This window comes from Fusarium solani (genome assembly GCF_023522795.1).
Source record: "Fusarium solani strain SB1 chromosome Unknown bctg00000006, whole genome shotgun sequence".
Lineage (NCBI taxonomy): Eukaryota > Fungi > Ascomycota > Sordariomycetes > Hypocreales > Nectriaceae > Fusarium > Fusarium solani.
In genome coordinates this window covers 427,927-452,851 of record NW_027072151.1, presented here as the reverse complement: position 1 = coordinate 452,851, position 24,925 = coordinate 427,927, and the positions used below count along the sequence as shown (strand labels likewise).

The following is a 24,925-nucleotide window of genomic DNA, read 5'->3' as shown; positions in this document are numbered from 1 at the left end:
AGCTAATAAGGATCCTTTTTAGTCTTGTTTTAATCCTTACGCCAAGATCAAGTTGGAATACTCGTCAAATAGGTAGCCAGGTTGCTCTTGGACAAGTTGGTATAACGAGTTGACGCCTACTGATGCTATGGCAAACAGTCCACGACTTATGTCTACTTGACCCCTTGTCCCTTCCACTATTGGAGATGGCCTCTGAGCAAAACAGCGTATTTCACACCTTCAATGCTCAGGTAGTTAAACTTCATATACAGTGATTCCTAGATTCTACCCTTATACCTCTTTTCCCATCAATACACGGCCCAAAACGCCTACCTCAAACCCAACCTAACATCCCTACTTCTTCAAAAACTGCAAATTCACAGGCGTAATCGCCTCACCTCCCGAAAGCACCGCCATGATGTTTCTCATGCTCAGCTCCTCAAACCCCTTGTGCGTGTCCACCGTTCCACCCGCATTGTGGCACGTGAGCAGCACCCTCCCCTGACGAGCCAGCTCTAGAAGACCAGAGTGCATCTTGGGTTCTGTGGCGTGCACGTCGAGGGCTGCGCTGGAGATGTGGTTGTCTTGCAGGGCTGTTGTTAGGGCGTCTTCGTCTACAAGGCTGCCTCGGGCGATGTTGACGAAGCGGGAGCCGCGCTTGAACAAGGGCAGGGTTTTGGCGTTTATCAGGGTTCCGTCTCCGGCGGGAGTGCAGAGTACAGCGCAGTCTACTTTAGCTAGGAGACTGGCAAGCGTCTCGTGGTGTGTGGCTCTCAGGGGAGCTACGACATGCGCTGGCTTGGGGAGCACGTCGTAGTAGTGAATGTCCATTCCGAAGCCGTGAAATGCGCGGGCTGCAATCTGCTGGCCAATGTTGCCGAAGCCGATAAGTCCAAGAGCTTGGTCTCGTAGGTTATACGACTGTAGTGTTGCGTCGCGGTGGTTAATCTGAAAGGCCTCCTCGTCGCCCGACATGGCTGCCGAGATACACCAGGGGAGAACACGGAAAGTAGAAATGATGGCGGCAATGGCAAAGTCGGCTACTGCTTCAGCGGCTGCAAGACCAGAGTTGCAGTAGATGATTCCTTGCATTCCCATCAGCCGCTTATTCTCAGTTACGGCTTGTATAACTCACCTCGCTCGCCTAGGAGCTTCGTGTCTGCCCAGTCAAACCCGGCGCCTGCACTCGCAAACACCTTGACACTCTCAGGCAAAAGATCGATCAGTTCAGCATCCCAATTACCCATTTCACCCCCAGTACCCCAAAAGGGACGAAAAATAGCCTGAAAGTCTCCCCATCGGCGCTCCTTGAGGGCCTTGATGAAGGCCGGGCGCTGCCGCTCCTCGGCAGAGGGTCTCACGAGCTCGCACTGGCCGATGAAGCGGATGTACGTGTCCGGGTTGTACTTGATGGGGTCGCCAATGTGCAGGACCCGGGGCCTTGAGGTGGAAGAAGACATGGTGAGCTTGGTTTGGTAGGGGGAGCCGGGGTGGGAGAAGACGGGGACGGGCGGCGCTGGGGATGTGGCTCGCGGTGTAGAAGCCGGTACCGGCGTGTTTGTTGGTTCCGCCATGACGGGAGATGTGTAGGTTATATAGTGAGTAAGCGTAGAATTGGTGAGGCACAGCTATAGCAAGAGTTGAGAGAGTTGAAAGATCAACTCCAGTTGCGGCAACAAGGACAAGAGCCGCAGACAAGGTGTCCAGCTCAGCGATGGGCCTCAAGTGGAGCGATGCTGCACAAAGACTCTCCACCTTGGTTGGGCACTCACGAATTGTTTGGAGAAATAGTGACCCCCACGGCCCGGGCCCCGGGCGCCGGTCCCTTCAGCTCTGAGGCTTGTTTTGACGGCGGGACCCTTGTCGAGGGGACCGGGATAAGCGCCGGGTTTTATAGATGAGGGTGTGTTTGTTTAGCTGAGACTAGGCCAATTGTGTTGTTTAACTAGCTGAATAGTAGACTTTATGGCCTCGAAATAACATCAAAGATTCAATACCAAGCACAACCTCTCAAATATCCACCATCATGCCAGCAACACAAAAGCGGGGAGCATCTTCCCCCCGCATGACCCGGCCCCGGACTTCTCTTAACCGGCCGCTGCCATCGTCCGGGGACCCCAAACACTTACGAACTGTATGCCGTCGTACAATAATCTCGTGTGGGGGAGGCAAGGGACTTCATCTGGGGGAAAGAAATTTCCTGTTGACGCCCGCTGCAGCTGACCGCTCCCCGCCAGGTGGTGTGACGTTGGGGGCGAGCATATATCCTCAGAGCTCATCCGATAGGCTCGGAGGTTGAGGCACAGGCTTGGAATATCTGCCGTTCCTGAGAGTGTCGGCTGGGAAGGCGAATCGGCCGGTTTCTACCCTTGTTCGGACATGTGCTTTCTCCAATGTTTGCTTTACGACTTGGATAATGTCCGTGTCGCTTCCTTGAGGTCCAATGACGGAGACGCATACAGTCTGATACTCAGTTCTTCCACTAATACGGGACTCGTAGGGGACTTGGGTAACTACAAGCCTACATCAGCACCATTCCGGCAATATTGATCAAACTATAACTCACAAGGAACTGCCAGATGCGGCACCCCCAAGATGGAAGCCAGGATCTCAGGCCCGACTCCCTCATAGATGGTTGGTGGACTAAATCCCCCGTCAGCCAAGACACTGCAAACAAAAGCAATAACACATACGCCACAGCTTCATCCCGATGCTCAACCCGAGACGACTTGCCGCACGGGAGGACGAGGATAGCGTCGGCGTTGGGGGTCGCCATGATTTTTTCGTGGAACCATTGCCGGTATATCTCGAGCCGTCTGAGGTCTTCTCGGTGTTCCGTCTCCGTTGTTGCTTTGCATTTATCCCTGGGTAATGGTGAGTTGCGTTGAATACTGAAAGGGGGTGACGGACCAGAAGAATTGCGGCGTGGGCTCGGCGAATGCTTCTTTTTGGGTCTTTTGCCGGTATTCGTGTCGAAACTCGTCGAAAGCGTGATAATACTCATAACACCATGACCGAAAAGGTGCCTGAAATGTTAGAAAGATGATATCCTCTGGAGTGAATACTCACATGTCTCATGTATGCCTGCATGTCCTCATCCGAGGTTTCATCCGGAGGGCTCTCAGCCCAGATTGCACCAATGTCGATGGTTTGGGCTTGAACTCCAAGGAAATCCTGCAAGGTCGATACAAAGCTGTTGAGAGCTTCTTGTTGTGTTTCATCGACTGAGGCCATGTCAACCGGGTAGAGAATCCTCTTTGGGGACTTGGGTTCTTGTGGCTGTTGGCCAGTAGACCTGACCGTGATATCAAGCAGATCTTCCAAGCTCCTGCTCAACAATCTTGTCCTGTCCGAGCTGCGATTGTCAGATAGCTTCAACAGCTTGAGCTTTTTATTTACCTAGAGGTTGTCCATATACCATCAATGGAAATGCCACCTTGAGATGTGGCAATCGAATAAATCCCACCATCGGGCACGATCCTCCCATCTGCCATCGTCAGTGCCAGCTCTCTCAAACATGAACAAACCTACTGCCAACACCAACACTATGCTGAAACCATTCGTAACCAATCGACGCAGCCGCAGCTCCAACAGAACCACCCTTCAGCCTCTCATATCCATCGCCTCGCGAACTCCAAGGAGCCTGCTCGTCAACCCACTCCGCCCCAGTACCAAACTGCGAAGTCTTGGTCTTCCCAACAAGAACAGCGCCGAGATCCAGCAGCTTGCGTGCATACTCGGCTGTTTTATCTGAAGGATTCTTGTAGAGAGACTTCCAGGCACGGCTAGAGAATGTGGTATGAGTGCCTTTGAGAGAAATTGTGTCGCTGATTGAGACGCGGATACCAGAGAGGGGTTTCCGGGGAGAAGGCCGAGGATGGTAGAGACGCGAGGGTACAGGTATCGCCTGCGAGTCGCCCTGAAGAGATGATGATGTGAGAGGTTGGAATCTGGAACATGTCAGCAAAATACAGACTCTATAGGTGCAACATACTCGTCGGGCTGGTGCAGATCGTCGGGTACCACACCAAAAGTAAAAGCTCCAAACTCGTCATCATAAAGCCGCCATGCCTGATGGAGATTGGGTCCGTGTAAAAAGTATGGCCCGGATGGGAGCTCTGCCATATCCTCGAGGGCCGTTATCTGATCCAGATGGTAGACCTGTCGCCCGGTGATAGTCGTATTGACAACATCGTTGTCGCTACTCCCGGGCTTTTCCACGAGAATAGATCCAAATTCTGTGTTGAAAACATCGTCGTAAGATTCAAACAGCTGCAATATTCCTTCAAGGTCACCAAAGACCTCGTCGGTTGTGAGCAGAGTGATGGGGATGATGGCATCAGAGTTGATGGTTTCTTGGATGGATCCCTTGCACAGGTCAGCATGGTTTTGCGGGATTGGGCGCCAAATTGTGACATCTATTCACCAGTTTCTGAGGATGAATTAGATACTGAAGCCCAGCGACGACGCATATGGTGAAGGGCAGCATCGTTGGCGCCTTTAGCTACCTAGGCAGCACGCTGGTCATGAAAGGTCAAGGGTAGGGCTCGGGGCTATCTCGAAAGGGCATTTTCGTTATAGATTGGAGCAATCCGCTTGTTAAGTTGAAATAGGCATGCAAATCTTGGAGCAATAACGAAAGCGGCGCAAATAGGCAGGGATAAGATGTGTTGTTGATGGAGGCAAGTTGTGAGACGTGCGTGGATAGCCCAGGAAACCATCAAGACGGGCTATCCTAGGTTACTTACCAAGGGTCAAATATCGATGATATAAAATACATTTGATAGTCAAAATTGAATTATAATACACCATAACTTCGTCCAAAATTAGATCCAAACTTCTCTTTAAATCCTTACTTCGTTCAACAAGTCGTCGCGCCAACTCAACTCCCACCCTCGGTGAGCTCGGTCAGTCTCGGTCAGCATTTCTTATCTTTGTGGGGTATCAAAATTTCCAATCCTCGACCCCCACCAAACCCGGACAGTTACTGATTCAACATCACAACCTTCAAACTCCCACACACGATCAAAATGGCCAAGAAGAGAGGTACGTTAACTCATATATATAACTCAAAAGTCCATGCTAACAGTTAGTTAACAGGACCCTCCATTCACTCCCGCGCTGCCCGTCGCGCAACTTCCCCAAGCATCGACGCCGACAAGTCTCTAAAAGACGTCAAACCTCCTCCTCGCAGCGCTCCTCACCGCCCCTCCGTCCTCGCCGCCCAGCACTCTGCCGGCATTTCTAAAAAGTCCAAGCGCAAGACTGCCATGTCGGCCAAGGCTCGTCGACGCCACGAGAAGGGTCTCGAGATGGCTGAGGCTATCATTGAGCGCACAAAGAGCAAGGTTGAGAAGAGCAAGGGAAGGGGGAGGAATATTCAGCTTAGGAGTAAGGCTTGGGAGGAGATTAACAAGGTTGCTGCTACTGAGGGAGAGGTCGAAGGGGATGAGGTCGAGAAGCGCAACGCGGCCGTCGAGTTGGATGAGGATATGGGTGGTGCTGACGAGGAGACTTTGACGGTCCCTGTGATACCAGATGCTGCGCCGGCTGCGGTTCCTTTGCCGGCGGACGACGACGACGAGATCCTATGAGTACAACGACATGCTATCACGACAGCTGGGACATGGGTTCTGGAGTTTAGGTGTGCAAAATTGGGTTCCTCAAACAATTGGTCCTGGAACGACCTCATGAACTTTCTTTTCTTTCTATTTTTCAAGCTTATAGACTCGTCATCTGGTCAAAGATACCCAGATATAGATACTAGTGATACAATCAAACTTGCGAGTTTCACTCACAAATTCTTAAACGTCCCAATTCATACAGTCCAAGAACCCAACCTATTTGGCCTTGCCTTCAACATACAATCGTAGTGTTCGTCCCACGTCTCCGCTCTGAGCCTTGTACTCTCTCGCGCCAACCTCCTCGATCCCCTTCTTGAGCTTTGCCAGCACGTCAGCTGCAGCCGCCTCGTCGACTCTCTTCTGTGCCTTCTTCTTGTACCCGAGAATGACCTCGACCTTCATCCCCTTACTGAGGAACTGCTCTAGCTGTCGCAGCTTGGTCGACAGATCGTGCTCCCCGATACCCCAGCCAAGCTCGAGCTCCTTGCTCTTTGGGGTAGTCTGCTTAGACACGCGTGCTCGCTCACGCTTCTCGCGCAGACGCTCGTATTCCTCCTTCTTGTTGACAACCTTGCACACGGCGTACTGCACGGGCTTGTTCTCCTTTTTGTCGGCGGGGACGTAGGGCTGAATCATGCGGAGCGACTCAGAGGGATCGATGCGGCTCATGACGTGCCGCGTGAGCAGGGGACCGTCAAAGTTTCCATTGTCAAAGACCATGATCTTGGGGTCCGTGATCTCAAAGTCCTGCGGGAGACGGTCGCGGCCAGACTTGACAAAGTCCTGCTGGGTCATGTACCGACGGTCGAAGCCTCGCTCATCAGGGTCGACGATTGTGGGCTCGGAGGCGGCGCGCACAGCTTTCAATTGAGCAGGAGAAGCTGAGAAGAGACGGCTCTGACGGATTGGCGAGAGTGTCGCTCCAGCTGCTGGGAGGAGCTGGCGGGTGAGTGCTTCATGCGGGGAGACAAAGACCCGGTAGAGAGCTCTGCGGGAGCTTTGAAGGCACGAGAAGCTGCTCATGATTACGGCAGCACCTTTTCGTACAAGGAGTGTGATTGTACAGTCGAAAAAGAGTGTGTATCTCTGGCAATGGCCTTGTTCAAGAGACCGATCACGGAGTGTACCAAGACTGACTGATGCTCGCCCTCGTCTTGGATTGGAGATGCACTGGGCGGTTGGATTCGGCAGAAACGTCACTGCGGGGCACATCAGGCACAACAGCCAATCATTTACGTCAAAGCTCACGAGACCCTTCAATCTGAGCTCTTACAGACATGTCAAATCTCAACACCAACCGGTCGAGTCGCATACCCTCGCGACCCCGTGTAAATGGCTTCATAGCTAATACTCAAATTCATCACATAAAGGGCCCCCATCGGGGCATCCTCCCCAATGGCCTTTCATTTTGCGCGCCGTCCGGTGCGTGCGACGGTATCCTTTGTCAAGGCAGCCTGTCTCGTCCACCTCGGCATCACCTACGGCTACACCATCAGTCCAGCCCAAGGTCCCTCTATGCTTCCGACCTTTACCGTTGACGGCGATTGGATTCTATGCGATCATACCCGTCGCTATGGCCGGGGAGTCTCTGTCGGAGATCTTGTCGTCTACCGCATTCCCGTCTTTACCAACCAATGGGGTGTTAAACGAGTAACGGGCATGCCGGGCGATTACGTCTCGGTAGGAACACCGGGAGATCCAGGTGAAGAGTTGATGATCCAGGTACTTCCAACTTCCCCTAAAGCCTCTTCACTACTAACTTTCCAGGTCCCTGAAGGCCACTGCTGGATCACAGGAGATAACCTCCCTGCTTCTCGAGACTCGAGGCATTTCGGCCCCTTGCCTCTAGCTCTAGTCGCTGGCACCACCATCGCCAAGGTCCTACCATGGAACGAGCGAAAATGGATAAAGAATGGTCTCGAGACCCCTCCAGATTTAGACTAAACCTCAAACTACTTCTCATCATCTCCCTATCATCTAGAATCCATGTATAATAATGCAAGTCTTCTTCTTATCTGGGTATAGAAACTTGTCTCCCTGTCTAATTACAACTGCTCTCCCATCTTCCGCTTCCACTTCGTCCTCCTCCCCAATCACTGATCCTGCGGAGCCATATCCGCCACATACGCGTCGTCAAAAGTACAAAGAGAATAAAAGCCCCGGCCCTCCTGCTTCTGTCCCATCACCCTCCCACCCTTCCCTATATCGTGTCCGTCAAACACCGTGGTTGGACGTGGTAAAGAAACAGACTGATAAAACAAGCCCGGTAAATGGGCCATGCCAACCCTATAAAGAAACGATCCGCCCCAGAGAACCAAACATCATTCTTGAAGGTACAAGACGCCGTACACCGTTCCGTCCCGCCGTGCCTTGCTGAACCTTCCGTAAACGCTTTCGCTTTTGACATGAGAAAAGAAACATCTACCTCCACGACTACACATCAGCCCTCGATATGCGCCTTGGACATACTCTGTCCCAGGAGCTCCAGACAGCGCTGGGCCAGGTTGACGACTTCGCCCTCGTCCTCATCCTCGAATTCGTCGCTGGGCTCGATCTGACGGTTTGCAATGTTTCGAATGTGCTCGATGATATCCTCGGCCTTACCGATGAGCCCAATCAAAGTCTTGTCCTCAGATTCGAACAGCTGGAGCAGAGTCCAGACAGCAATGTGCTGGAAAGTCGCATCGCCGGACTGAAGGAACCGGCAGAGATATCCGTGAATTCCGCCCTGAGGCTCCGTCCAGTTCTGCACAAAGATGGAGTAATCACCAACTACTATGGTTAGTCATCGTCAAAATGGCATGTTTGTCTGTCACTAACCTTTAGAGGAGAGGTTGCCTAGCGCAGCAGCGCTGTTGCCTTGAACCTCGATGCTCGGCGAGTGCGTCAGCGGGATCAGAACAGCGCACACTCCCAGGTTCAGCAGATGAGATTTGAGGTCATCACTAAGGGCAAGGACTGCAATAGCAGCCGTCATCTCAGACTGAACAGTAACGGGGACATCCAGAACAAGCTGTTTGCACTTTTGCACAGCACCAGCATCCAGGACGAGAGCCTTGTTGCGATCAGAGCTAGCAGCCAAGTTTCGGAGAGTCGAGATAGCGTGGCACTGAATCTCTTCGTTGTCGGTTGATCCAAGAAGATCGACGAGGGGCTTAAGGAAGTTGGTTTCGATAATAGGAGACTCGTTCATAGGGTGGATCGAGATATTTCGTATACAGGCGACAGCGGAGAGAATGAGCGGCAGATAGGAGGACTGTAGGAGACGGAGAAGCGGGTGTAGACCGTTGGCTCGGACAATATCAAGCTGGTATTTTTCGTCCGAGGCAAGGTTTCGAAGTGCAAGGGCGGCCTGGCACTGGACCTTGGGGGATGTCGAGTCCATGAGGTTAACCAATGACTGAACCAGCTTGGGCTCAGTCTGTGCCAGCTTCCGTCGGTTGCTTGCGTCAACAGCGATGTTGCTGAGAGCTGTGGTACAGTAGTACTGGACGTCAACGTCGGGCGAGGAGAGAAGCTGAACCAGCACTGGGATAGCTCCAGCGTTGACCAACTGTTGTCGGTTCTCGTCTACGTTCGTTAGCAACACCCTTTCACTCAGGCATTACAACATACCCGAATGTGTCATGTTGAGGAGAGCGCCTGTCGCGTTCCGCTGAACTCGCATATCCCGGGACTTGGCCAACCTCGTCAACGGACCCAGAGCGCCGGAGCGGGCAATCTTGGCCTTGTTCTCCTCGTGGGTAGCCAGATTCGTGATACATCCCACAGCATTGCATTGGACCTCGACATTGGGAGACATCATCTGGCGAATCAACGGGGTCAAACCACCGCGTTGTACAATGAGAACCTTGTTCTCGGCTACAGCACATGTCAGCTGCTGAAAGGTCGGTCAGCTTAGAAACATACTGTCTACGGCCAGGTTCCCTAGGGCGGCGCTGGCTGCTCGTTGGACTTCGATATCGGGGCTCTGGAGGAGGAAGAGAATTGGTTCGAGGGTATCACGGTCAACCTCGCGGACATCTGAAACGGCATCAGTGTACTGCACGTAGCAAGGTCGCTAAGCATTCGGTCTCGACGGCCATCCACATACCTCGTTCGGTGATCTCGGCGAATGTCAAGCTAGCACTACGTTGAAGGTCGATGTTTTCGGAAAAGACCAAGGTACTCAAGGCACGAAGGGGTTCGCCGGAGAAGAAGTCGGTCTCGCCGCGCTGGCATCGAGTCAGTATAATATCGGTAGAAGGATTGGTGGGTATGTACGTTTTCGAGGTACTGGAGCAGGTCGGCCACAGCCTCCCGCTCACTGTCGGCGAGGACGGGTTCGTAAAGGCCATCGCGGGACCGTCCTAGGCAGCTGTCAGACAGGCATCGTCATGGGACGTGATGGAGCATACCTCCGCAGCAAGACGAGCTGCAGATACCCATGGCCTCGACAAAGGGCACAAAGCCTCTAGTATCGTCACTCGGTAGGTCTCGATGTCGGCGAGGGCAACGGCGTCAGGTAGCTGTCAAAGCTATGGAGAATCGCTGATGATGCAGTTGTTGACGAAGCGAGATGCCACTGTCGGAAATAACGTCACGGCAACGCGGACCCAGACGGGATTCGAATTACGACGATCGGGGGGCTCGGTTGGCGGGTTGAAGAAGGATCCGGAGGCAGAGGCCCCAAGTCGGAGAGGAGGAGTCGAAGGCGCGAGGGACGGTCAAGGCCAATTAACGGCGCGACGACAAGAGTCAAGGGAGGCCGAGCCGGTGATGGAGGAGGGAAATTTGGATGGCGGACGCAGAAGCGAGAGATGAATTCGAGGGGAGTTGATCCAGGCCTTGCAGTTGGTTGGCGAGGGAAAGAATGGAGAATCAAGACGCGCGCCAGGAAGAAGCAAGGCGGGCAGGCACTGCGGACAGGACGGACAGGCGACTGGCCGGGCAGGACCTGCGAGAGAGCTCCAGGCCCGAGTGGAAGCAAGCTGTTTGGGCAGGTGAGGCAAGTAAAGACCCAGGAAGGTACCCTGAAAGTCCAGTGCACGGTCAGGCAGGTACGATAACCCAAAGAGAGCTACTTGTTGGGTACAAGCTTGAGCTGTCCCAGCGCGTGCCCCATCAAGTAACTGCAGGGATTTCCGAGGTCGTTGCAGTGACCTCACTAGAGGGTCATTCAAGATGGAGGGTCCACCGCAGGGACGCTGTGGCGGTAGACGTGCGCTGTTGTTTTGCGTCTCTAGTGCCCTGGAGATGGCCGCCGCAGTGGACCGCCGGGCAGGGGACGCAGGTTGCTGTCGAGAGGGTACCTGAGGAAGCACAGTCGCTGCTATGCGGTTGCAGGTACCTGTCGGACGGACGGTGCTTGTGTGGGTCGTCCAAAGAGCTGGGGCCATCCTGGAATCCCCCTCTGACCCAATCTCTGTCATTCCAACGCCTCATTTTTCAAGTTTCTTGGAGTAAGCGAGGATATTCGCATGCGAGAGCAAGCGGTCCATGTTGAACACCTGTATCCTGGACGGATCGTCGCTGTTGATACTTCAAAAGGCTTACAAGACTTGCCAAGACCTCCATCACATCTGCGTATGGGAATCCTGGGATGCTTCGGAGGCCAACCAACATGGTCATCAACTGGCGGCAGAGGGGTTTGATGTTGAGTTGGCTCGAGTAATGCTGCCTCAAGAATAGTGCGGCTAATAGTGCTGGGGAAGTATCACAACAAACAAAGCACGGAGGGCATCCAATCTAATATGGTGCTCTTGCTCGCAATAGGTGAGTATGGATACGGCACAACCATAATGACCCAGCACATTGACTACCTACATATTATGAACCTAACCAACTCCTCGATTTGTCATGGGTAACATGAGGTCCCTCAATATTGCTTTTGGATGTTGTGATGAATCCCCTGCCACGGTCTGCACCGCATTCAACTGAACCGCAGCTGCAGGAGCTGCCGATCTACCCTGCACCAACACGTTGACAGCTCGTGATGGTGGGTTGTGGTGCTGGACTCGGTCGATTGTCATGGCTGACTCGCCTATCTCGGATTCCCATGGAATATGAAGATGGATTAGAGTATCATCACACGATGATTGCTCATGCCAGACAATGTCAAACAGCAATGTTGAGCTAGCCGCCACCCATCAACAACCCAACCCAACCCAACCGGTTTAACAACGTGGCAGCCCCAATGTCACCTTTGGAATGGCATTTGAGACTTTTGCCTGTTGTCCAATTCGCCGAGGGGAAGAATTCGGAGAGTAACCAACAAAACACGACTTCAAAATGGCTGCAATGTCAGACATGAGGCGTCAAACTTGGCGATCCCTCCTTGGTAGAGCTCCTAGACCGACTCCCCGAGTCGAATGCAACAGACGTTGCGGGATTTTGGTGTCATGGTAATAAATGATAAAATAAACTCAGTCGAGCCATGACGGACGATAATGGTACCGACGGTTGAGAAGAACCGTCTGCAGACGCCTTCAAACAGACCAAGTCGTGCGAGCCGGAATCGACGTCGACCAATCCCTGGACGCAGAAATGAGCGGCAAAAGGACGTTTAAAGCACCAAGGGCATGCCAAGACGCAAGAGCTCATCGTCGATCCCTCCATGACGCCCTCATCCGTACAGTATCCGCAGTTAGCATGTGGATGCCAGGGTCTGCTTAGCCGCAGAAAGCATGCTGGACGAATTGTCTGTCGAGGTGGTTCTCTTATCAGAAATCATGAGTGAGGCCGACCCGAGTCCGGGGCGATTGCTAATAAGAGCTGGAGGTGTATGGCAGAGGCAGCAGAGATCCATCCATCCATCCATTGGAGCCCAGGAGACGTCAGAGGCCAGCCGTTACGTTTGGGTTGGGCTTTGCCCTCGTACTTATTCCCTCCATGTTCCCAGTTCCTGTTAGACAGACTTTCTAACCCAACTTCTTAATAATATGGAAGTCTTGTAGGTAACTTGCACTTACGACCCCCCTTCCCATCCCATCCTCTAGCCGTGGTGGCACAAACTTGGCTACATCACCTCACTCTACCTCTGCCTCCTCAACCTCACTTGAGGCGGTGATGCGTCGCAACTTAGCGCACGTCTTTGGCCCTTGACCAGAACCCAGCAATCTCCCCCTTGCCATCACCTCCGAATTGACCACCACAGAGACAAAGGTGCGCGACGCCGACGGTTTACTGCGGCGACGTTGTGCAACACCAGGAAACAGGGGCTCTGCTTGGAATGGAGGGAAATCCAGAAACCGAACCCGCGCGCGGGCATGATTCCCTCGAGGGCGCGGGCGGCGACAAATTGAACCAAGCCCAGACGCGAGACCAAGTGCAGGTCCGAATCGACGCGGTTGAAGACGACCCGGCCAAGGCCCATGTGCAGTCGTGGATCAAGGACCAGATCGAGACTCAGCCTCAGCAGCCTCCGCCCGAGCCTCAAATCATCGAACCCGCGGCCGATGAGGCCGAAGCCGACGGCGACGGAGAAGGTGACGATGAGGTGCCCCGCGCCGGCGCCAACCCCAATGATGGTGCTGCAGCGACAGACACAGGCGCAGGCGCAGCGCCTACAGAACCCCCCGTCGCTGTGACTCCAACAGCTCCCGGGCGGACGCGGACTGGCCCCTCCACAGAAACCTCCACCTCCACCACCACCGTTGGCCATGGCCTCGTTCCTCAGTTTGTCGCTCCGTCATCCTACCTCCGACCAAGGACTTCCAACCGGAGCGCAATGGCGCCCACCGAGCCCAAGCCCCCGAGTCCGCTGGACAGAGACCAGTTGCAGGGTCTGGTATGTGCCCGTATTCCTCGTGCCCTTGCCCAAACAAGGGAGGCTGTCTCGTGTCGTGGACCTGAGCCAAGTCTTTTTCCGTCTGCCCGTTCCGTTGCGCTCCCCGGGTGGCATCACCCACCGCGGGGCTGTCGCCGGAGCCTTCTCCGTCCTCTCAGGCTAGGAGACTGATATTTTGATAGAATGCCATTCGTGATTTCCTCAAGGTCCGCACTAGCTACGATGTCTTGCCTCTGTCGTTCCGCCTCATCGTCCTCGATACGGACCTACTCATCAAGAAGAGCATCGGGATCCTGACCCAGAACTGTGCGTCGCCCGATACCCAACGTGCGTGTCCATGCTGAACAGGTCGACAACAGCTATCGTATCAGCTCCCCTATGGGACTCCAAGATCTCCCGCTTCGCCGGTATCCTTACGAGCACCGACTTTATCAATCTGATTCAATACTACTGCCAGTTTCCCGACGAGATTAGCAAGCTCGATCAGTTCCGCTTGAGCAGTCTGCGAGGTCGGTCCGAACTCGCCCGTCCACATCGCGGGCCTAGATATGTACGGTGTCGCTAAAACGAGTGTAGATATTGAAAAGGCCATCGGCGCAATCCCTATCGAGACCGTATCGGTCCACCCCTCGAAGCCACTGTTCGAAGCATGCCGTCGCATGCTCAAGACGCGCGCCCGGCGTATTCCCCTCATAGACGTCGATAGCGAGACGGGTAAGGAGATGGTTGTCTCGGTCATTACGCAGTACCGCATCCTCAAGTTCATTGCCGTCAACAACGAGCACAATACGGTCTTGCTGAAGAAGACGGTTCGCGATATCGGTCTGGGCACCTATGGCGGAGGCATTGTCACTGCCCGCATGAGCAGCTCTGTGCTCCAAGTTGTCCACCTCATGGTTGACCGCAACATCAGCTGCATCCCCATCGTTGATGCGGAAAACCGGGTGCTCAACGTATTTGAGGCGGTTGATGTGATCCCCTGTGTCAAGAGCGGCAACTATGACGACCTGGACGGCTCAGTGGGCGAGGCGCTATGCAAGAGGTCGGACGATAGCCCTGGCATCTACACGTGCAGCGAGCAGGACCGGCTAGACTCGATCTTTGACACGATCCGCAAGAGCAGAGTGCACCGTCTGATCGTGGTGGACGACGACAACAAGCTCAAGGGCATCATCTCTCTGTCGGACATTCTCAAGTATGTGCTGCTGCACGGGGTGGAGGACACGACCAACTGGCTCTGATTTGACGACCTGCATGAGCATGACATGTCTATGCTGAAGACGACGATGAAGCCAACGACTGCATGTTATCCACGACCATGTGCGACACTGAAGTCGGGATGGGGAAGCATATAACGGCGCAAGGGGAACCATGTGGATGGAATGAATACCATGGATGGATGGTGCTGCATGGTGGATATGGATTTCTTTGACTACTTATCTACCTTACCTATAGACTTGCAGGCGACCACGATACGGCCTGATGCGATGCACGTGCCATGAGAGGCCGAGAGGTTAGGTTCGGTTCATGTGAGCTCAAGCATGCCGCAGTAATGGAACCTTGGCTTGGTTGGGGCCTCATGATGGATGGATGGAGGGATGCCGTCTGAGGGGTACAGTACTGGTCAGGTGGTGGACGTGAGCTGGAGCTGAGTGAGCGACGGACGGTACCTAACGGGCCGTCGATAGATCTGTCTTCGGGTGGCTGCATTTTGACGACCTACGCCTATTCTTTTTATATCTCGAACCTAACCTCGTCATGACTGATTTATCAGCTTCCAGAAGTCATCAAGAGAAGCCCAAATCATCATCAACTCGCAACCGTTCGTGCACGTCAGTGTCTTGTACCTCGCCTGCCGCTCATCGTCTGTGGCTCGTCTCTCGCCTTGTGCTCCCTCCAACCCCCCATCGTCGTCTGCTGGTATTTCTTGGTTTTTATCGCTGACGTCGTCTGCCCTTTTTTCTCTCTCTCTTCACTGCTCGCAACTGCTGGCAATAGACTGTCAAGCCACTGGCAGCAGCTGCACCCATTTTTGAAGCTATTGCTATTGTTCTTTCGCTACTATCGGCGCCTTCCCAATTCTATTCGCAATGAAGCTGCCATTACTTCGAGCTCCGCATCGCCGCTGTGACACATGAGCCTGCCTCTTTGGTCCCTCAACACCAACTGACCTGTCCCTGTTTCTCTGCGCGCATCGAGACGCGATATCTTAATACAGCTACGCCCAATCTTCAGCTTTAGCCGCATATTACTTGTGTTGGATCCCTTATCTTGGCCATCCATGGATCAACCTTCTCCCCAGTTTCTCTGGGTCGTGACTCTCCTTCAGATGCTCCCCGGAGTCTATTGATGCCGTCAAGGAGTGTCCGGTCTCTTCAAGGTCCCATTTCCCGGGCGGATCGAGGACCGACATTGCATACCAGCAGAACGTGGACGACGAGCAGTGGCGATCATGGTATCATGAGTGATACAGACGAATGGGAAGACCGCGCATCGTTTGTCCAAGAGTACAATCGCCTCGCGACCAAGGTGAGGAGCTTCTCTATATGGGGCTATCAGCATACCTGACGACCATAGCACGGAGTAAGGATCTTGGTCATTGAGGACTTTGACTTTCGGAACTCTGTAAGTCTCCATCCCCTGTTTGCTACTCAAGACTGACAACCACTCAGACAAACCAGCCTACAAGCCCTCGCAAACCATCATGGCTCCGGCGCATCCTACGGTCCGTCTCTAGTCAGCCTACGCCGATGAAGCCACCGGCACATCAACTTCCCCGTCACAAGCGAAGCGTCTCGGACTTTGCCCACAGTCTGCTACACCGCAACGAATCCGCCAAGAGGCTTGACCTCCAGACAATGGTACGAATCTGCGGCAAGAGTACGCTCTATCTTCCCTCCGAGTACGCCCCGTCTGCTCTCATCCTACCGACCAGCATCCGTGCTACTGCGCATTACCTCTCTCAAAATGTTCCGACTCGAGGCATCTTTCGCATTCCAGGATCCATTCGGGTTGTCAATACCCTATACGACTATTACTGTTGCATAGAACATGGCAATGTTGGCATCACGGGCACTGTCCGATGTCCTACTCTGCCAACGCATGTTCATGCCTCTGTCAACGATGTCGCTTCAACCTTCAAACGTCTTCTCTCAGTCATACCTGGCGGTATTCTGGGGTCACTATCTCTCTTTGATGCTTTTGTTGCCGTCAATTCCCAGCTCCAAGGAGATCCTGAGCTCACTCGCACGAAACAGTCTCGGGTACGGGCACGACTTATTGCCCTGGCCGTCGCAACAGTTGAGTCGCAGTTTCGAAGAGAGCTCATCTGCGCTGTGTTTGGGTTGCTCAGCTTGGTTGGACGACACGCCGAGACTACGCCAAGGGAAGATGAATCAGGACGTCCACTGCCGACTACAGACTTGATGGGATACAATGCGCTTGGCATCGTCTTTGGGCCACTCCTATTGGGAGACATGCTGGAACACTACACCATGAAACTGGCCACCCCGAAATCAGGACTATTGGTGCTTCCCCTGAGATCCCCGAAACTACACAAAGACCGTCGCAGGGGAAGGGCATCAGAGACCAAGGACTCACGCCCTCCCACGGTAGACAAGATCCACATTGCAAATACTATTGCAGAGATGCTCATATCCAACTGGCGGGATGTGGTGCGGCAGATGAAGTCTCTGGACGTTCATCGACAAGAAGAGTTGCCCAACCCTGGCCGGCAACACGAGCCTTTGCCATCATCTCAGTCCAACTTCGTCCTCACCAAACCTCAAGGCTGGGACCAGACCTGGAGCAGCGGACACGAAGATATACCTAGAGAGGGAAGTCCAAGTTTAGCAACGCCGACGCCCGGAGTATCAAGACAACGGTCGAGGAGTCACAGCAGTCCAAGGTCGACGAGACTTGTTACGCGATCTAGCGTGGGTATACTCAGCCCGACCGTCGAAGAGACCAGCCCAGATGATGGCAGTTCTCGAGATGCACAGAGCCTGACCAGGCGCCCTGTCCCTGGAAACGGGAAGGACGGCACGCCCTGCCGTCGACCTGGGCATGCCAACACCTCGTCGAGACCAGAATCCATGCCACCTCTTGTGCAGAGAGCCGGCTCTACTAGATCTAGAGAGACTGGAGAGACCCTAGCGGATGTTCTGAGTGGCAAGCTGGAGGAGCCGACACTGCTGGGCTTCTCGAGAAGGTCTAGCTTGCCTTCTCGCCTGCAATCGAAGCAAAGACCAGATACCACGAATGCCTCCAAGTCCAAGCCCCCCAAAGCACCCAAGGATGTTCCCATTGAGCGAAAGAATGCGATACGAAGGAAGAAGAACCCAGCAAAAGATAAACATCAAAAGAAATCTGGTCATCAACCAATTGCTGACGAGTGGCCAGAGACAACTACCGAATCATCAACAGCGACAGACTTTCGCGACTCTCAATCTATCCATCTCGAGTTCTCTTCAGAGCAAGAGGCCCTGGAGGCAGCGATTAAAGCTCATGCCGAGGAGATGAAGCAGTTGGAGGCGTTAGATGCAGCAGAGCAGAAGAGAAACTCTATTGCCGGTCACCACACTGATAGGCAAGGACTTCCGGACATCAAGATGGAAGAGCCCATTCAGGACGGTGAGAACACTTACTTTGCTTCAAATGTGGTTACACAACGAGACAGCAAGGCACCTGCGGACCATGCTTCCCTTGTACCAACGCCGAGGGAGTTTTACTCGCCGATGCAAACACCTCTCACTCTAACCGAAGAGAATGTTTCGTGTCATGGGGTGTCTTCTCCCGAGGTTCTTAGAGCGGCCTAGATTGCCTTTCCTGGAACAACGGGCGGAGGATTACCCAAGATTCACGAATTAAGTGTTTCTACCCAAGCCCAGCACCCTGGCGAGTTGGATGAGGGTATTCGAGATGTACAACACCAAGAGACGGACTCTTTTGACAAACCGCCAGAGGAAACACCTTTGCCAGACTCTCCCTCATGGGCTTCTCTTATTCCCAAGAGACAACCTCTGACGTCCCTGCGACGGTGTGCATCTGAAGCGGCAAACAAACCACGAAGCGTCAAAGCCATGGCTGCTAGGTTTGAAGGTGGCACATGCTCTACTGATTCATCACCACCGAGAACAAAGTCTGAAAGCATGGCACATAGCTTCATACCTCGCTTTTCACAATCATCTCCTGCCAAGACCATGCGCCATTCAAGCTCGGGTTCGACATTGGGACGGCACAGTCTGCCCAATATCTTGACCCCAACCCACTCTCAACACCCATCAGAAAGCCCCAACATTCGCGACTACGAGCTAAGAGCCTCCATTGGTGAAAAGGCGGCCCTCAGAGCAGTCCAACTTCAACAGACTGAACATCCTGCAATGTTGGCGAACCGTCAGACAATTCCATCCAGGAAGCCTGTGCCAGGAGACAATGCACCCGAGGTCTCCTTGCAGAACCCACCAAGTTTGGGGACCATGATCCCACACCCTGAGCAACCCCCTATTGCTCACCATCTCAACCTTGTCCGACCTTCATCATCGTCTTCTAACCTCCAAGATGGCCAGTCCACCTCCAGGAGCACTCATGACAGTTCGACCCTCATCTCACGGCCCGGAAGTGCAACAACTCTGCTTGCACAGATCCGAACCCTTCAACGCCAGCTGCACCAAAAGACAGAGGAGACACTTCACCTAAGGAGACAACTCGAGGTTCAAGAAGATGCTGACGTAGGAACACTGAGTCAACAACTGAGAGAGGCAAAAAGGGAGGCACAGATGTGGAAGGAGAGGGCAGAAGCTGCGGAACGAAGGATCAAGGTGTTTGAACGATTCACAGCTCGACTCAGGGGTATTCAAGAGGCAGCCACTGTAACAGAGCCACACGATTTGAGCGACGACGCGTCCGACATGGGTCACGAGGACGAATCGAGAGAGGGACAGATATTATTGGGAAGAAGAACTACGAGGTACGAGAGCGACGGTTCTAGGAGAACAGAGGATGCTGGCGTTGTCACGGCCCGAATTCGCAAGTGTCTACATGGCCCAGGAAAGACGGATGGCGCTCCGGACAGTCCTCCATTGTCTGAAGCTAGTCAGGCCCAGAACGCTTCTAACAGAGCGGCAAAGGATATCAACCAAAGTGCCGTTGAAATTTGGATGGCGGCACAGGAACTATTGCATCTCGAGGAGGGACAGGGGCAGCGTTTGACACACGATGGGAGGCAGCCGATCGAGGGAGATGTCTTATTGGAGGGAGTTTAAGGCGCAGGAAGGGTCTAGATCCATTGAGTTGGTCATGAGCCCCTGGTGGCGACGGCTATAGCAGGCACATTTTGATTATTCACATCAGTCTAGAGCATCAAGGTCAGGAAGTGGCGAGGCGTATGGATATCAAGACTTGGGACCAAGTATCGCCATTGGGCAAATTGATAATCTTTTTCATTCATCATCAATGCAGGGTCTGTAATGGTTGTCATCTGTTCTGGAACCTGTACATGTAAAAGTCGATCCTCACTGTGTAGTATGTACATGGAGAGACGTCTTTGTGCCAGGTCCTTTTGGGGTATTTGAAATCTCGATCCCCTTTCTGCATTTACCGGTCCCAAATGCCATGCCAAAAAATCGACTTTGATAACCCATTTGTTGATTCCAAACTGGACCCTTAATTCTCAAGTGCGCATGACCGGCAATGATTGGCTTTCGAGCGTCGATCCCTCCTAGCATCGTTTTTGCCTCGACGCGGGGTCCTGTCAAATTCGAGGGACGTGAGAGAACAGTGCATACTGTGTTGTGTTTACTGATAAAATCTTCTGGATCCCCAGTACACAAGGTGGCAAATAGGACCGAGACGGGGAGTATGCTATAATCTCATGCCAGGCGGTCTCTTAATTCGCCACCTCCCTGCATCGTCTCTGCCCATTGTCACATGAATTCGCCCGATTCCTTCGACTACGGAGTCGAGCAGCGCAGAGTCTGGGTCGTCGAGATTCGGTGTTGTTGTCGAGGGGCCGGCGGGGAACCGGTGGGCAGCCGGACGGGGGTGGCGTCGTGGGGAGAGGAGAGGAATTGCGGGGACTGGCGCCGGGTAAGAGGTTCGGAAGGGGTCGTCTCGTGGCTGTGTCATGGGCGGGGAGGGGAGGAGGCTTGGAGATGACATCGACTGAGGGGAGAGAGGAGCCACGGGGGTGTAGGGCTGAGCGGAGGGTATAGATTGAGAGCTTTGCTGGGAGTTTTGTTGGTAACTTTGTTGTGAGGTTTGTTGGCTCTGATTCGACTGCGTAGTAAAGGCGGATGTCTGCGATCTGTCTGTCGAATACGATGGATAGCCGTCATCTTCTGGAGGGGAGGGGAGGGACTGTAAGAGGGGTTGTGGCGGCGTTGGAGTTGGTGTTCGAGATATGTATGATGGAGAGGGGCTGGGAGATCGAGATTCAAAGCTCCGGCCAAGAATCCTGTCGGAGCTCGAAGTTGTAAAGGACATTGATGTGGATGGTCTGCTGTATCCATGCGTCGTCCGCTGCAATCTCTGGGCAGCGGCATGTGCCTCGCGGGCAGGTCTAGAAGATCTGATAGTAGAGGTTGAGGGGGAGCCAGGGGAGATGGTGTTTGAATTTGCATTTCGTTCATCGTAAGAAGCTTGTCGTTGGTGGGAGGGGGAGACAGAGTCCTAGACTCTTCAGGGGAGGTCCAGACCATGGCCACACGGGGGGTGTAAGCCTGTGACTGGGAAGGGCCATGATCTGGTTGCCCAAGTCAATTCCCAACAAAGATGGAAGAGTGTCGATGTGTAGCCTCGACGACAGAGGAGTAAAGGCCAAAGTCTATGCCAGTTAGCTACAAAAGCTTTCATACAGAATGCCACGATGAGGTATGAAGAAATGTGTCGAGGTAGACATGCGTTAAGCGCAGCTGAGAAGCGCGCAACGGTCATGGTGACGACAGATGATGGTACTTACCCACACTGTTCCCCAGATCCCGGGATGTCAAAACTTTGATCGTCAGGTCCGGGTTGACCTTTCCAATGACCTGGACAGAGTTTCCATTGGCGAGATGCGCATCCTGGAGTGTTTGTTAGCTTTCCATGTCGAGGTTACATTGCTGCCGGGAGGTTGATAACGGATTGCTCAACATACCCTGTTCAGCAACACAGTGACTGTGCCATCAGAGTCCAGAGTCGCTTGGTCACCCCGGAGCTGCGTGACCTTGCCAACGAGCATGATAACTCGACCGACAAAGTTGTCGAGGTATGGTGCAGTGATGCGCGGGGTGGACATTTGCTCGGCCATGTTTGCGTTTGGTTTTTGCCTGCGAAGAATGGATATCGAGAGAAAAGTAACAAGAGCGTGCAAAAAGTCCGAGGGGGCGGCTCTACACGTTTGGCCGAGAAGAAGACGAGAACGTGGGCGAGAAAGTGCGCGGGCGTCAAGGAAAGTGGTGAGGCTGCTGGCTATAACCGTGGGAGGGGCAGAGCGCGTTTGAGGATGTCGCGAGGTCACGTGGCGTGAATGCCTGAGAGTAAATCTTGTCAGGTGACTGTGCACGTGCAGCACCTCCAAGGGCATCTGCTGCTCCAAGGCAGCCAGCTCCATTCAATACATGATCTTCAAGCATCAAGCATCACTGTCAACCTCCAGATCTGCACGAATCTCGCAAATGTGAACCTGCCATGGATGACCTGGTACTTGCCTGTTGCGGCACAAAACCACCAACCCAGGCATCTCCCCGGAGCGCCGACCGCCTCCCCCGAATGCCGGCTCGAACTAATTCCCCGATAATCCCGCTAGCCAAGCCATGTCAGCCGCTCGATAACCTGTTTTTCCTGTTTTCCCTGTTTTCTTTGCAGACTTTTCCATTGTCTTTCCAGCATTGCCTTCCTGGCGTCGCTTCAACTGGACCCCGCACCGCGTGCAGAGAGTCCCCGGAGCAAACACTCCGGAGCAAAACCTCCGGAGCCTGATTGAGTGCGATCACCCATTTCCACGACAAACAAATCGAAAATTTCTTGTTGAAAAGCTGGGAGCTTCTACGACGATGTAACAAGAGGCGTGTGTGTACGAAATTGCCCGCGAACAGGTGGCTCTGCGGTTGCCCCTGGTTCCATTAGCCACAGACGAGAAACGGTACAGGGACCGTTTTAACAGCAAACCTGGCTCACCCAAGGGTGCCACCACCCTAGGAGGGAGTTGGATGGACCCTGAAAACGGTTTTTTTGCATCTGACTGAGAAGCATCTGATGACCCCCTCGCAGTTCAGTGGTCAGTCTGAAGAAAAGGCGGCCCCAGACGATCGTTACTCATTGCGTCTGTTGAAAACCTGCCAATTGAAGATCGACAGCTCTTATTTCTCAGTCGGCGAGAAAAGTATCGCACCGCGGTAACAGAGGCACACAGGACCGCTCATCGGCACAGTATGACGGCAGGCAGATTTCTTTTCGGAACCCCACCTCTCAGAAGGCAAAGATTTATCACCCAGCTATCAACTTTTTTCTCAACAGTCACATCATTGTGCATACCGTGGAATGCTTGGCGACCGTGTTCAAGAGTTGGAATCAGGCATGAAACTGCGCCGCAAAAGGACCCTGAACGCGCTTGATGGCATTGATGCCTCGACCCCTCACTTGATTCGAGCTTGTGCCTGGATGGAAGAATTTCAGCACAAGTCGAAAACACACTGTCCAAGTTACTCAGGGCCTCCCTGTCTGGGAATATGTACCCCTCATCGTCGAGGATAACCATCCGGGACGCCGGACAGGAGGACATCTTGACCCGAAGCGCCGTCTGATACGGGGCCGAAGATGTTGAACGCCACAGCTGAAGGGCCGTATCTCGAGGATGTAACTACACCCCCAGCTCTAAGCCGCGTATGGGCGGCGGGTCTCGAAAGCCCAGTGTCTCCCGCACTGTCCAAAGGTTGCGGAGTACATGGCTTCTGCTCTAGGCTAACCATTGGCCGGCCTCCAGGAACCGACACCTCCACGGAGGAGATTCGTACTGAGTGACTGGCTGGAAGAAATGCTGACGCAGTATTTTGGTGAAGATACCACCAGAGATGAGTTGCTAACCGTTTAGCTGCGGCTGTCTTTATTCCGCCGGCAAAGCTTTAGCGTCGACACCTTTCCGTCATGAGCACCAGGCTCTCCGTCATGAGCACCAGGCTCGCCGTCATTTAGATAGACCATCACCTCGTTTCCACTTCTCCTCTGCGGACAGAGACGGTATGACATTCCATTAGCGTACCGCCACTCTCGAAGCTGACATCTTCAGCCAAGTCTACCTGGCGTACGGCTTGTTCCTCGCCGTACAGTACTGGACAGTACAGTAATTGTTGCGCTCTGCTTGTCATTCGCCGACAAAGAAGTCAACAAAGCGGGGCATCCGGCCTTCAAAGTCACTTGCAACGTTCCACAGTCAACTCCCACTGTCGTTGATAGAGTACATCCACCACACCCTGGCTCATTTCCAGAAGCTCTCCCCATCAATTGTGAATGATAGTCCCCGGACCTATCCCGTTTGCAGATCTCACTGGTTGACTCGACCGTACATGCTGCTCTACTGTATCCGTACCTTGGACCGCCACCCCCTTACCTTTACTCCCTCGACCCCGGGTTGTCACTGTAAAGAAACAACCGATACATCCTTACAGTCCGCCCACCGATATCCAAGACTAGAGACCAAGTGACGCAAGCACCCGTTACTAATGGTCGCATCTCGCGTGAACATCATATAAGGGTCGACTTGTTACATCAGTCCCAGCGTGTGGATCCGTCATACTCGTCTCTACCCAGCAACATCGATCGAGAACAGATACTCTTTCGGAGTTCGTGGCTTAACCGTGTGGCTTCAGTTAATCATATCTTCAAGTCTATCTCTCCAATAGATCTTCAGTTGTTGACGATTGGCTGTGTGGCTGACGTCTACGGCCTCTCCGGACGAATAACCGAAGAGCAGCAACAAGTACGAAACAAGGCAAATTCGCCCCCAACTGAAATACAGACTTGACCGTTCTATTCAAGGTACTTGTGCCTTGGGAATCGACTATTTCATCGGTCATCGGAGGTGTCTCCTTGAGCCGGATCGGTTTCTCCGCTGGCGCTGGCCCTGGTTCAACCTGGTTGGCTTCTGTGGCCTTCCTCCACCCTCTCAAGTTGCGACACAACCCTCCCTCTTCATCCTTTTCTCTTGGTCTTTCAACAACGGGTTCTGGACCCAAACTCGGCCAATATCTCGGGCAATAAATCGACAATATCGCCCCTTTTAGGTTGTCAACTTTGCCACCCGTTCCTGGATTCTACCCTTCTAAGCTGGTCGCTCAGCCATTATCGAAACCCACCACACACCCCTCCCTATCCGCCTCTTGTGTCCTCGACCCAAACCGGTACCGCGAAGCTCGATCGAAAACTGTATCTGTACCTGAGACAACATTAGCTTGACATCGTTTAAGAGACCTGCCGCGGTAGTCTCGCGCACTCTGAACGTAGAGAGTCAAACCTCGGCCCTTGGGGCCTGGGCTACCACGCCAGGAAACAGTACGTCCAACGGGCCTTTCATACGAGT

The 24,925-nt window shown here is 53.5% G+C and overlaps 9 protein-coding genes across 9 annotated transcripts; 4 read left to right on the top strand and 5 right to left on the bottom strand.

The window, feature by feature from the left end:
• Nucleotides 1-333: 333 nt before the first annotated feature.
• Nucleotides 334-1,553, bottom strand: MRS44_009854 (uncharacterized protein; the record flags this gene model as incomplete). The annotated part of the gene is made up of 2 exons (XM_065620323.1): nt 334-1,064; nt 1,115-1,553. 2 exons carry the CDS (start codon nt 1,551-1,553, stop codon nt 334-336), a joined length of 1,170 nt encoding a protein of 389 aa, XP_065476096.1.
• A 694-nt stretch (nt 1,554-2,247) lies between these two features.
• Nucleotides 2,248-4,468, bottom strand: MRS44_009853 (uncharacterized protein; the record flags this gene model as incomplete). Its single annotated transcript, XM_046272783.2, has 9 exons — nt 2,248-2,492; nt 2,546-2,622; nt 2,673-2,843; nt 2,890-3,005; nt 3,049-3,334; nt 3,379-3,466; nt 3,511-3,929; nt 3,974-4,347; nt 4,406-4,468. 9 exons carry the CDS (start codon nt 4,466-4,468, stop codon nt 2,248-2,250), a joined length of 1,839 nt encoding a protein of 612 aa, XP_046131711.2.
• A 541-nt stretch (nt 4,469-5,009) lies between these two features.
• On the top strand, nt 5,010-5,573 carry MRS44_009852 (uncharacterized protein; the record flags this gene model as incomplete). Its single annotated transcript, XM_046278622.2, has 2 exons — nt 5,010-5,025; nt 5,080-5,573. 2 exons carry the CDS (start codon nt 5,010-5,012, stop codon nt 5,571-5,573), a joined length of 510 nt encoding a protein of 169 aa, XP_046131712.2.
• Nucleotides 5,574-5,819: 246 nt separating this feature from the next.
• Nucleotides 5,820-6,626, bottom strand: MRS44_009851 (uncharacterized protein; the record flags this gene model as incomplete). Its single annotated transcript, XM_046273933.2, has 1 exon — nt 5,820-6,626. One exon carries the CDS (start codon nt 6,624-6,626, stop codon nt 5,820-5,822), a length of 807 nt encoding a protein of 268 aa, XP_046131713.2.
• Nucleotides 6,627-6,998: 372 nt separating this feature from the next.
• On the top strand, nt 6,999-7,547 carry MRS44_009850 (uncharacterized protein; the record flags this gene model as incomplete). Its single annotated transcript, XM_046270980.2, has 2 exons — nt 6,999-7,325; nt 7,371-7,547. The coding sequence occupies 2 exons, from the start codon at nt 6,999-7,001 to the stop codon at nt 7,545-7,547; spliced, it is 504 nt and encodes a 167-aa protein (XP_046131714.1).
• Nucleotides 7,548-8,043: 496 nt separating this feature from the next.
• On the bottom strand, nt 8,044-10,031 carry MRS44_009849 (uncharacterized protein; the record flags this gene model as incomplete). The annotated part of the gene is made up of 7 exons (XM_046283722.2): nt 8,044-8,375; nt 8,424-9,173; nt 9,219-9,464; nt 9,513-9,626; nt 9,697-9,817; nt 9,867-9,952; nt 10,001-10,031. The coding sequence occupies 7 exons, from the start codon at nt 10,029-10,031 to the stop codon at nt 8,044-8,046; spliced, it is 1,680 nt and encodes a 559-aa protein (XP_046131715.1).
• A 2,782-nt stretch (nt 10,032-12,813) lies between these two features.
• MRS44_009848 (uncharacterized protein) lies at nt 12,814-14,612 on the top strand (the record flags this gene model as incomplete). The annotated part of the gene is made up of 4 exons (XM_046270034.2): nt 12,814-13,371; nt 13,554-13,677; nt 13,731-13,880; nt 13,948-14,612. 4 exons carry the CDS (start codon nt 12,814-12,816, stop codon nt 14,610-14,612), a joined length of 1,497 nt encoding a protein of 498 aa, XP_046131716.1.
• A 1,219-nt stretch (nt 14,613-15,831) lies between these two features.
• On the top strand, nt 15,832-19,634 carry MRS44_009847 (uncharacterized protein; the record flags this gene model as incomplete). The annotated part of the gene is made up of 4 exons (XM_065620322.1): nt 15,832-15,900; nt 15,949-15,996; nt 16,044-18,170; nt 18,261-19,634. 4 exons carry the CDS (start codon nt 15,832-15,834, stop codon nt 19,632-19,634), a joined length of 3,618 nt encoding a protein of 1,205 aa, XP_065476095.1.
• A 598-nt stretch (nt 19,635-20,232) lies between these two features.
• MRS44_009846 (uncharacterized protein) lies at nt 20,233-21,658 on the bottom strand (the record flags this gene model as incomplete). Its single annotated transcript, XM_065620321.1, has 4 exons — nt 20,233-20,565; nt 20,616-21,112; nt 21,329-21,431; nt 21,506-21,658. 4 exons carry the CDS (start codon nt 21,656-21,658, stop codon nt 20,233-20,235), a joined length of 1,086 nt encoding a protein of 361 aa, XP_065476094.1.
• Nucleotides 21,659-24,925: the final 3,267 nt, after the last annotated feature.